This window comes from Perognathus longimembris, chromosome 8, assembly GCF_023159225.1.
Source record: "Perognathus longimembris pacificus isolate PPM17 chromosome 8, ASM2315922v1, whole genome shotgun sequence".
In the NCBI taxonomy this organism is placed as follows: domain Eukaryota; kingdom Metazoa; phylum Chordata; class Mammalia; order Rodentia; family Heteromyidae; genus Perognathus; species Perognathus longimembris.
This window is the reverse complement of record NC_063168.1, coordinates 39,649,724-39,662,426: the sequence shown is the minus strand read 5'-3', so window position 1 is coordinate 39,662,426 and position 12,703 is coordinate 39,649,724. Positions and strand designations below refer to the sequence as shown.

General features: G+C 39.4%; 1 protein-coding gene across 5 annotated transcripts in view; it reads left to right on the top strand.

Moving 5' to 3' along the window:
* Eml6 (EMAP like 6) overlaps positions 1 to 12,703 on the top strand; it is a 241,258-nt gene that overhangs the window by 142,218 nt on the left and 86,337 nt on the right. For 4 of the 5 annotated variants that reach the window (XM_048352921.1, XM_048352919.1, XM_048352922.1 and 1 more), the window contains exons 11-15: positions 558 to 725; positions 1,879 to 1,985; positions 4,516 to 4,634; positions 7,857 to 8,043; positions 10,408 to 10,513. In XM_048352921.1, the coding sequence (XP_048208878.1) occupies positions 558 to 725; positions 1,879 to 1,985; positions 4,516 to 4,634; positions 7,857 to 8,043; positions 10,408 to 10,513 (687 nt within the window). The remainder of the gene's footprint in view (positions 1 to 557; positions 726 to 1,878; positions 1,986 to 4,515; positions 4,635 to 7,856; positions 8,044 to 10,407; positions 10,514 to 12,703) is intronic. The other variant, XM_048352920.1, reaches the window with a different exon arrangement.

Below are 12,703 nucleotides of genomic sequence, written 5' to 3'. Positions count from 1 at the left end.
ACAGGAAACACTTGACTGCAGTAGTTCAATCACAAGTCCCTTTTTCCATTATACTCACTACCTGGGTCTGGTGTTGGCTGAGTAAAGCAATCAGTTTAAGAGAGCGAGAGAAAAAAAAATTATTCTCACAGTTCTTTATCTGCAGGACCCCTAACAATGATGTAAAAAAAAATTCCACAGACTTCTTTTTGTTTTCCAATTGTGAAGTGCTGCCAATTTTATGTTGCATTTGAATAAGAATATGTAATGTATTCATTCTTGATTATTTGTTTTCAGAGTCAGTGAAGCAGTAAGTGTTATTTGGAACAGGTTCAGATCTGTCTGTAGCTTGCACTTTAAGACTGAACTTCAGGTTAATTCCTAATAGAATAAATGGGGGTACATTTTCGAGTATTGTTTTGTTTTCTATCACATATAAGACGAACCAATTTTCTGATGTATGTAAAGACTTTACTCAGTGTGAATAGGAACATGAGTTCCTTTTAACAAATGGATTGCTTTCTTTCCTTTTTTTTTTTTTTTGACATGACTAACCTTCTCAAAAATTACCTTTATAGGAGCCAAATTTAGAAAGTATGTGGGCCATTCTGCACACGTCACGAACGTCCGCTGGTCCCATGACTTCCAGTGGGTGTTAAGCACAGGAGGGGCCGACCATTCCGTTTTCCAGTGGAGGTTTATTCCAGAAGGTGTCAGCAACGGCTTGCTGGAAACCTCACCCCAGGGTAAAACCAGCCACTGCTTTCTGGTATCTTCTTGTCAATGAAAAATGTTGAAGGGGTCATTCTAACATCTATTCTGGGGGTAAAAAAAAAAAATGAAAGCAATTTTGAAAAGTACATTCCTATAATATACTTTTAAGTATTTTGAAAAGGAAAAAAAATTTTGAGATTAATATGGGTCAGTGAGATAATTTTCCTTGAAAAGGATTTTGGTTCTAGCAAATACCCTGTGGGATATCCAGAGAAATGTTGGGACTGGACACTGCCCCCAGAATATTGAAGTGCGGAGAAGGGTCCTCAATGAGAGTCCGGGGGTTCCAGTTCAGTCTTATTATTTATATCCATGAAGATGTCAGCAGGAATGGGCAGGTAATAAAATGAATGAGCTCTGCATGCAGAGTTTTGACCAGGGCAATTTTCAGTACTTGATAGGCATATTGAAAAGCTAGGGCTTTGGGGATGTGGCTCCAGGGTAAAGTTCCTGTCTTAAGAAGCTTGAGGGGCTGGGAATATGGCCTAGTGGCAAGAGTGCTTGCCTCATATACAAGAAGCCCTGGGTTCGATTCTTCAGCACCACATACATAGGAAACGGCCAGAAGTGGCGCTGTGGCTCAAGTGGCAGAGTGCTAGCCTAGAGCAAAAAGAAGCCATGGACAGTGCTCAGGCCCTGAGTCCAAGGCCCAGGACTGGCAAAACCAAACCAAAACAAAACAAAAAAAGCTTGAGGTCCAGAGTTCAAACCCCAGTATGGCAATATGCTCCCTCTGCCCCCCAAAAAGAATGTCTTTACTGGTATGATTAGATTTACTTTTGCTCTGTTTTCTCTTTGATAAAACCTGAACATTTTGCATTTTTCAAAGCAAGGTTTTAAACTCCAGGGATTCTGCTCTCTAACAAAAGAGAGGAAATGTGTTCTGGCTGCCCTAAGGGAAGTTGTCACAGTCTGGTGCTCCTGGAAAGGGAGGCGAGGGGAGCTCTGAACTGAGCCCAGAAATGAACGGAAAGAGATTTTTAGAAACTATATTAAGTGAACGTGGTGGTGTAGTTATTTTTATTTACTTTGCTAGAAGAAAGGAAATATTTCAACTGAACTATTTTTTTTTTTTAGCTATTTAGCATCTGAGTGTTTTTACGTGTCCTGTGGGTTTTTTCTCAGAAGGTGGCACGGATTCCTGCAGCGAAGAGTCTGACTCCGACTTATCTGATGTGCCCGAGCTGGACTCCGATATTGAACAAGAAACTCAAATCAATTACGATCGCCAGGTCCGTGAGCAGAGTATAGTGAGAATGCATACCCAGAAGCTGGCTACCACTAGATTGGGGCTTTATACTAACAATGGCTATCACTTAGGCAGAAAAGAAGGCAAAAAAGGAGCCAAAAATGTCTCCTTCTTATCTTTAAATATACCTGATCAGATTATTTTAAATGATAAGTGGAAGGAAGCCGCAACATTCCCCAAACAGAACCCCTAATATTTGAGCATCTTGCTTCCTTATCATCTGAAACTTTTTTTTGGCAGAGAAATGTGCATATTAGCTACAAGGTTTTCCATCTTTGTTTTCTTAGCAAACCCTGTGATTTTAGAATGGATGTGGGAGTTTGTATGTGAGCCATTGGCCTCATTTCTCTCCTAACTCATAGCAACCATTATCCATTTAATTTGAAGCAAAAGTCGTACAAGCCCAATTACAGTATATATTCTCTCTCCTGCCAGAAATCATTATTACTAGTAAAAGTTGGTTGATTGCATTCAATTTTCTTTTAGAAGCTGACATTTCGTTTTTGTTCTAAATAGAATGTTAAGGAAATTGATCCGTGTGTGGAATCTATACACACATTCCCTTTGTCACTGGATAGCTGTAGGGGGTTCTGTTTTCTGCCCTCATTTACAAAGGTTTGAGAAGACTCTGTACATTGGAATGGAGTGATTAAGACAGCTTTCAGGTATACTGTCAGTATTGTCCATGGAGATGTACCAGATTGGCCTCTATGGGCCAGGTCTTAGCCCTGGGAGGCAAAGTAACCTACCCACTTCTACATGGCCAGGGGCTAAGAAAGCTAGCCTGAGCTTCTCTCCAAAGCAAATAGTATAGGTACCTTTGGGCCTGTCTCCATAGCACTGAATTTACTCCTTTTCACCTGATTACACATTTTTCTGCATATAATTATCACTGATTCAGTGCTTGAAAAATTGGATTAGTACAAAAGCAATCCAACTGATAGTTTAGACCAACCTCATGATTATGTTGACTATGTGCTGATAAATGTATTATGCAGATTTCAATGAAAAAGGATTTGTAAAGGAATGATTAATCTGAGAATATCACACAAACACTAAACAATATACCCTGATATTAAGAGAAAATGAACTTGAAGCAAAATGAACATATAGTTTGCCGGGGAATATCAATTTGCAAGGGATGTCACTTTGTGAAGTTGGAAGGGTTTTTTCTCTTGACACAATGATGCTAGTGAAGAATGAGAGGCCATGACTTGTATTAAGACCTATGTGTTAGACTTATAAATTCTCCTGGCACCTTGGTTTTCAATATTTCCATCTATATTGTTTGATTTATGTTCACAATATTCTGAGTTATTCCTTAGGGACTTATTCTCTCCTAACAAATGGGAAATTGAGGCCCACAGAGGCTATGAGATTTCATCAGATGAGCAGGAGAAAAAAAATCTAGAATTCAGTGCTCTAAAATAAATAACTGATGACTTCGAGAAAGTACATAAATTCAGATGAATAATTATCTTTAGACTTGAAAACTTAGTTCATTGTCTCTGTAATAGACAAAACTAATACCTTTCTATTTCATTTTGTAATGATTTATGGCCAAATCCAAAATAGAGTTTATAGTATTCATGACTTTTAGCAATTGTAATTAAAATGAAAATTTCCCTTCATGAAGAAATTATTACTACATTATATTTCATTTTAAATTTGTTAAAATCAGTATTTCTAAAGCATAAAATGTGGTACATAACAGATTGATTTTATGTAGCTTGGAGTTAAATTGCAGAAAAATTTCTCCCAGCTGCCAGATTTAGGTACTAAGTTAGGTGGAAAGACTGAGCTTTGCTCTGTGTCTCAGAGACCGATCTGTGAAGATGAGTGAGACCCTGGAAAGACTAGAATTCCAAAGGAAAAAAATTACTCATAAGGCCCTTATTTTGTAAATAATTGAGAGATTTCTTACCCTAGAAGAAACTATTATACCTTATTGAAAATCATTGCTAACCTAACAACTTAATTTATTTTCTGGACATAATTACCTAAGAAATAATAACCAATCAAAGGAGTAAAAGAAAATTATTTTGAATCGCAATCATTTGAAAAGTGTTTTATCCACACACCAGTGGCTCATACCTGTAATCCTAGCTATTCAGAAGGCAGAGACCCGGAGGATTGCAGTTTAAAGCCAGCCTGGACAGAAAGGTCTATGAAACTACCTACCATCTTCAAAATAAGCAGCAAAAAGCAAGGCTAGACAAATAACTCAAGTGGAAAAATGCCAGCTGAGCAAGCAAGTTAAGTGAATTTGAAGCCTTGAGTTCAAACCTCAGGACTTCCCCTCCCTCCTGCAGTATTAATTTTTGGTGATTAAGAGAAAATAAACAGTACCACACAAAATAAATAATAAATACAATAGCAAATAATATTAAATCATCTTATGTTTTTTAAAACATGGTATTAAAGCAATGGAAAGTATCTCAATAATTCCACTGTAGTGCTGTTTTGAAACCTGGGAAAGGAGTGCTATCTCAATGTTTCTGTTGTACTTTAAGGTTTACAAAGAAGATCTACCTCAGCTAAAACAACAAAGTAAAGAGAAAAACCATGCAGTGCCCTTCCTCAAACGGGAGAAGGCTCCTGAGGACAGCTTGAAACTCCAGTTCATACATGGGTGAGTAGCCTGTCTCAGGACCCTGTGCTGCCTCTTCAGTCTTGGTCAGGCCCGCTGCCAGCCTCATGAGCAAGCTAAAGGAATCACTTCCTTTCAATTGGCTTTCCTTCCTATGGCTGACAGTGTAGCTGTCACTGTGTTTATGTCGCTGAGCACTGTGGCTGTTTCCGCTCCTGGCTGCCTCTCTGCTCTTCCTCCTCTACCTCTGCCTCTGCTCATCTCCCAGCCCATTGCTCTCTTCAGCTGCCTCCATTCAAGGACAGTGTTTTCTCCAAATATTTTTCTCATGTCCAAAATAATTTTGACCTTTATAAAAATGACGTACACCTAAGATTCTTCTATGTGAGTTTACATGGTCAAGAAGAATATAAATATATCTAGTGCATCCTAAGGATTCACATCCGTCATTTCAATGGGCCCCATCGAATCTAAATGCCATAAATCATTTTATTCCCACTATTACAACATGAAAAAGTACTTCTGTCACATCTTTCTTTCCATCATACGTCTATCCATCTGAATTCTCCCTAAAAATCTTACCCTCATATATGTTTTTATGCCCAAGAATCTTCAGTCACAGCATAGCATACCTTCTGCAAGAAAAAAATTCTCAATTTAAATTTCATTTTCCTCTGACACTGTGTGTTAATTCTGTCCAGTAGAGTATTCACTAGCTATCTGTGGCTATAAGGCACTTAAAACATGACTGAAGTGGGATGTGCTGTTTATGGCAAGTGCATATCAACTTTAAAGACTTGATATAAAAAAAATGGAGGCTGAGCATCTGTATCTCATTGCTTGTTGTTTTAGCTCCTTGGGAAGCTGAGATTAGGAGAATCATAGTTAGAAGCCAGCCCGAGCACAAGTTTGCAAGGCCCTGTCTCAACAGAGATTTGGGTGTGGTGGCACATACCTGTTGCCCTACTTTAGGAAGCCTAAAATAGATTGCACATGCTGAGCAGAAAGGAAAGTAAGACTCTATTTAAAAAAGAACATGTTGGGTTGGAAATATGGCCTAGTGGCAAGAATGCTTGCCTCCTATACATGAAGTCCTGGGTTTGATTCCCCAGCACCACATATATAGAAAAAGTAGCACTGTGGCTCAAGTGACAGAGTGCTAGCCTTGAGCAAAAAGAAGCCATGGACAGTGCTCAGGCCCTGAGTCCAAGCCCCAGGACTGGCAAAAATAAATAAATAAATAAGTAAATAACATGTTTGCTTTGAGAAAAAAGAAAGTCCTGTGTGGTTGAGCAGTGGAGCACCAGTCTGCAAGTAAAAAGCCCCTGAGCTCAAATCAGAGCAGTACCAAAAAATGTAGATGATCTCATTAAATTATTATTATTATTATTATTATTATTTTTTTTTTTTTTTTTGCCAGTCCTGGGCCTTGGACTCAGGGCCTGAGCACCATCCCTGGCTTCTTCCCGCTCAAGGCCAGCACTCTGCCACCTGAGCCACAGCGCCCCTTCTGGCTGTTTTCCATATATGTGGTGCTGGGGAATCGAACCGAGAGCTTCATGTGTAGGAGGCAAGCGCTCTTGCCACTAGGCCATCTTCCCAGCCCCTCATTAAATTATTTTGATATTGATTATATGTTAAGAATATCCTCAAAATTTCATCTATTTTTTTAGTGTGGCATCTAGAAATATTTTTATTTCCTATGTGACACATATCATATTTCTGTTAGCCAATGCTGCTCTTAATTAAAAAAAATTTATTGTAAAGGTGATATGCAGAGGGCTTACAGTTACAAGTCAGGTAATGAGTATATTTCCTTTTGAACAGTGTTACCCCTTCCTCATTCTCTCCCAGTTTTCCCCCTCCCTACTTCCCTCACAGAATTATATAGTTCATTTCCAACATAGTGTCTAGTGGGTTTCACCAGCTGTCCAACCATTTCTGTGCTTCCTCTTCCTCTCCCCAAATCAAATAAACTTATATACAAGATAAAGAGTACAGAAATAAAAAACAGTGACAGAAGGGAATAAACAAAAAGGAAAGAAGAAAAGAAAAAAAGAACCAGAAACAATATAATAAAAGACTTCTTACTTCCATTTCTTGGAGTTTTTTTTTCCAGATCTTATCCACATAGCTATTGAGCCCTGTGATCCTCTCCTAAGAAGCTCTTAATTTTTCAACTGAGCTGTTATAATTATTTTTAGGGAAAAACTGACCACATCAACATAAATATTAAAAATTATATTATTCAAATTGGAAATTATTTTAATAAGGCAAGATCTTTTTCTAGTTCATCTGTCTGTGGATATGTATTATTTCTAGGTAGAATGTGGTAGAGTTTAGCATTGAGTCTATCCCACTTTTCATCTTTTTATCGGTTGAGCACCGAGCGTTTATTCTCATTAAAAATAGATGAGATACAAATGATGTTATCATAGCAATGTTTTTCCATTCTTTGAGTTCCTTCTGTGTTATAGACCAAATAACATTTTGATTTTCATATATCACAAAAAGTAGTAATCCATCGCTATTCCTTTGTGTCAACCTTGTGTTCAATCTTGTTAAAAAGCAAAGAACTAGGGCTGGGGATATGGCCTAGTGGCTAGAGTGCCTGCCTCGTATTCATGAGGCCCTGGGTTCAATTCCCCAGCACCACATACACAGAAAATGGCCAGAAGTGGCGCTGTGGCTCAAGTGGCAGAGTGTTAGCCTTGAGCAAAAAGAAGCCAGGGACAGTGCTCAGGCCCTTAGTCCAAGCCCCAGGACTGGCCAAAAAAAAAAAGCAAAGAACTAGAGAACACTTGATTTGCAAAGGATCCCTTCTCCAGTCATTAAAAGTTGTTCATTTGTACTTTGAGTTGGCTCTTGGCTTTGGTGCCCCTAGAAGGTTCCATGCCCCAGTGTAACACCCACACTAAGATTCCGGATGGAGCACGGTGGCGTCTAAAGAGGGAGAAGAAGAGTGTCATGAAAGGGGAGATGAAGTAAGGAAGGCCTGATCATGGATGAGTTCACAGAGGATGGAAAGAACACATTTAGTAGCTGAGGATCTCAGAACAGATTCTGTTAAAATGATCAGTGCCCAGATGCCTCTTGGAAAGTTGTCCCGTGCCTCAAGGGTCCTCTCCTAGCTATTCACCAGTTGTGTCTTGGGCTCCACTTGCACATGTTTACATCAACATATTTGCTTTGCCTCTGAGAACTCTTGCACCTCCCATTTCCTGTTCATTCAACCAGCATGCATTGCTCTGCCTTGTCCTTCAGTTACAGAGGCTACGACTGTAGAAACAATCTGTTCTACACACAAGCTGGAGAAGTGGTCTACCATATTGCCGCAGTTGCTGTTGTGTACAACAGGCAACAACATACCCAGAGACTCTACCTGGGACATGATGATGACATTCTCAGCCTGACCATCCATCCAGTGAAGGATTATGTGGCTACCGGACAGGTGTGTATCTCTCCTCTAAGACTGGAGGGCTAGCCAAAGAGAAAGGACAAATTCAAGAAATACTGAGTAGGGCTGGGAATATGGCCTAGTGGCAAGAGTGCTTGCCTCGTATACATGAGGCCCCGGGGTTTGATTCCTCAGCACCACATATACAGAAAATGGCCAGAAGTGGCGCTGTGCCTGAAGTGGCAGAGTGCTATCCTTGAGCAAAAAAGAAGCCAGGGACAGTGCTCAGGCCCTGAGTTCACAGCCCAGGACTGGCCAAAAAAAAATACTGAGTAGAAGGAAATGTGAGGCAAGAGGCTGGTGATGCAAAGAATATTGGATCATTCCATAATGATGAAAGGAATCAATCAACATGTTCTAGAATTACTAGGAAGCCTCTTAGGATCTGCCTTTCTGAAGTGATGAAATCTGAATGAGAATGGCTGATAGTGAACATTTTATGAAGGAACAACTTTTATATTTCTTTATCACTATATACTCAACATTTAATATATCTTACATAATAAATATTGTCTGGACCAACAATATTTAACTATTGTAACAGCTGGATAGTAGTCATTTAAAAAAAACACTAAGAAATGTGTAAGACTGTAGCTAACTTATCACACTATACTCTAGCCCTGAAAAACAAAAACTTAAACTTTATCTGAACTATTTTTTAGAATTCCTAGACCTTGAATAGAGTCTGTAACTAAAAGTTACTTAAAACCAAGGCTTTCTGTCTACTCTAACATTTAGCAGAGGGGAGGAGAGAGCAATAAAAACTTAGTAAACAAAGAATCTATTAAACTGAGGTGGATGATCTTGCTAGGAAAATGATAAAAGCATCCAAAGTATTCTCAATGTACTATGTTTTCTCAGACATGTATCTTTTGCTTTTGTTTAATTAGTCACAAACTTTTCATTGAAGGTAGTACTTCAACTAATGTTCACTAAGCTACAAATTCCAAGAACCATGTCTTGATGTTCTATGAGACCATTAAGTACTGACTGTCTCTGAGATTCAACATCTAGGTTGTAGAGGCTTGTGAGTAGATGTTATAACTTAAGCTTGATGAGATCCATGGATGAAATTGAGGGAGTCGAGGGTGACAATCCATAGAAAATGTGTATCTGGGGGAAAAATGAGCAATGACCTTTATAGTGCTTACAAAAACACCAAGGTCCCCTAAAAGGTAAGCACCACTGATTTGCAAGCCAGTTTGCTTCTGTCCAGCTGCAGGGTAGGCCATCCATTCTGAGTTGTCTGGTATCAGTGAGCTTCACAGCAAGTATTCATTGATTTGCTTTACTACTTGCACTTATTTTTTTGTATATCTTATAAACAGATTATTGTTGATTCATGAGATTTAATACCCGTCTTTTGAAAGTGAAAGCCAGAGATTGGTTCTTTGCATACACCTATATTCAGTATGGTAACTGGAAAATAAAAGGCCAGAAGTCATTGGTAGGCCATAGGAGATAAACTGGGGGAAGGTATGAAGGTAGAGTCTAGACCTCCAACAAACCAGATAGAGGCTTCCTAGGTTTTGCTCAGTAATGCATATGGCTGCTAGTTTTCTGTTTTGAAGTTGTCATACCCAATAGGGCCTCTTTTCCCTATGTATTATGAGGAATATCATTTCACTATTTTAATTGTTTTCTGTTACTGAAATTAGTACAGTGGAAGCGTATATCCCCCCAAGGACAGTTTGCCTTAGTGATGGTAAAGCCATGAAGATTTTGTTTCTCAAGTATAGAAGCAGAGTTGGGCCTTCTAGTGGTAGAAAAAAATTAAGAGTAGGAAGAACTTTGTGGATAATGTTATGATAACAGGCATGTGACTTCTTTGACCACAAAGTAGAGTCTTGTGAAATACAAGAAGACATCACAGGGAAAGACAGAAAAGGAAGCACAGTGGGCATTTGAAATGGAGTCTTAAAAGTCCCTTAACCAAGGGTTGGATGTGATACCTGTAATTCTAGCTATTCAGGAGGCTGAGTTTGGGAGGATTGTGGTTCAAGGACAGCCTGGACAAAACGCTACTGAGAATCATCTCAATAATGAGTCTGAGGCCAGCTCAGGGCTAAAACATGAGGCCTTATCTGAAAAGTGAAGTAAAAAAAAATAATAAAAAGAGCTGGGGCATAGCTCAACCAAGTTCAAACTCCAGTATTGGGGAAAACAATGCTTTTAGCTGGGAGCCATGAGCCGGTTGTTTTCATCTGGAAAATTAGTGGGCCAGGTTATTTCCAGTGTTCTTTCCATTTTCCAGATAATGTATATTTCTTGATTTGTGAGCAGTGCTTGATTCTAAGACACCATATTCTTCTTCTTATAGTTTATAAGTAGCTCACAATACTCATCTTATTATTCCAGGTGGGAAGAGATGCGGCTATCCACGTGTGGGATACACAAACCCTAAAATGCTTGTCCTTGTTGAAAGGACAACATCAGAGAGGGGTGTGTGCCCTCGAGTTTTCAGGTAAGCAACCTCAGTGACTTCTGCCAGAGTCACTGCCATTTGGCTCTATGGTTAATTTTTTCCAAGTCATTGTTTTTGGTCCCCATTTGGTTCTGCTCTTGATGAGATCAACGCAACTTGAGATAGGAGTCAGCTGTGACCCATTTACCAGATTTGAAAAACGTGGTCTTCAGATAACATGCTTTCCTGGTCTTCCTGGTTTCTCTCCCAGGTCATTGCCCAGAGCACACCCTGAGTCTGGATTTGCTTGAGCAATTTGAAATCCAGAGCTGCTGCTTCTGTTGCCAAGTCTTGGCTACAAATGTCTGGCAGCAACTCAGGATATCCATTTCGTCTCCAAAAGAGTAGAAACACAGTTGCTTCTGACTGAAATACAAAGAACTGGGGGTTGGGGGTGGGGAGGCTGCAAATGCTCTGAAAAGGGCCACTTTATAACATTGGTATTTTTGGATACAAATTCCATAGTAAGAAAAATAAAACTGGAGCTTTCCTCTCCTTTATTTAAAGACTACTGTAAAAATACTACTTGGTGAATGTAGTGTTCTTTAGAGAAAGTTTTTTAAAGCTAGAATTTGAGAATGAGGATCTAATACAAAAGATGTTATTACCTAGAAATTTTCAATAATCTCAGTGGTAAAAATTAGGTCAGGTGTAAAGAAAGAAGAACTCTAAACATTCTATATAAAACTAACTCTAAGTTCCCATTAAGTGTTCAGTGTGTGTAACATTAGTCATGAAGGCCTATGGATCCACACACCCATCATCCTTGTCCTCTCTACTCCGCTGGTTCAAGCCTTCACTGCCTCTCATCAATGTGATCATAGTCTCTGATTTCATCCCCACTCCTCCAGTTCATTCTACCCAAGCCTTCTGGAAGCATAGTGGCCATTACTGCCATGGTCACCCATCAGTTGGAGCCTTTCCTGACCTGGCCTGACCTTCCTTCCTCACACTAGCTCATTTGTGTGCCTCACATCTTCCTACCAGTAAAACCTCTGTGTGCTTCCATTCTCCTCTGCCTGTCATCATTGCTCAGGCTGTTGGCATGCATTGGTTAAAGTCCAACTATCCTTTAAGACCAACCTGAACTAATTTTCTCCTCCATCCTTTCTGGTAGAAATCATTCCTCCCTCCTTCTGCATCCTTTAGTTCATTGTTGTCATGGTTTTTGTGGCACCTGTCAGAGGCCATGTGATGCTGTATTAATTCCTGTCACCCTCTCCTGTGCCCTGGGCTTGGTGTAAACTAACACAGGCGAGAGAACCCATCTCTGTTCCCACCACACATGGTGTCCTGGCAGACATAGAGAATGCTTTCAAATGTTGGAGTTGAATAAACAAATGAAGTTTTGCTTAATGAGCTGTGACTTGCCTTTGACTATTAGTAGAATGTCACATTGCAACCCATGTGTGGGTGAACACTGTCTTTATTCCTTTGCCAATGCAAAGGGCAGTATTGTATATTTTATAACATGCACATTTTTACATACTATGACCCACTATAAAAATCAGAATTACTAAATCATGTCAGAAATGCTTCCCTACCTCCGATGCTTGTGAGCTAGTAAAATAAAGGCTAGAGAGTCCTTCCTTATGGGAACTTGCTGGTACAGTCCTGGTACCAAGGGTACCAAGGTACCAGGGGCCCTGTATGTCATGGGGAGAGAGGACTGTACAGCACACTGCCAGCAAGTTAAATGTTCAGATGCACACTTGATAAGCAGCAAGTCAAAGGCTCAAAGTTTCCAGAAGCTTGAGCAAGCAATGTTAAAATAGTTGATCTATATGTCCTTGGCAAAGCAGTAAAATCTAAGTGAAAACCATAATTTTAGTTTATGTGTGGCTCCATCCCAAAGACTGAAATGAATTTCCTCTGCTTTTTCTCCACAATCATTCTGCTCCTCAGTGTGAGTTCAGTTATCCTTTTCCTAAAATGTATTTTGCTGGTGCATACATATGTGTATACTTAATGAACAATAAGTAGTTAATTACATAAATGTAAGACACTTAAGCAGTGAAAATAAAGACAATAAGACCTAAATGTGTACAGGATTATGGGAATTTGATATGCCCAGGGCTTTGATCACATGGAATATTGATTCAATGATGCTAGAAGATAATTTGGCAGAGTTTCATAAAAACTATAATTTAAAGTGTCAAGTTGTTCACTATGTTTGTTGCATGCACATTT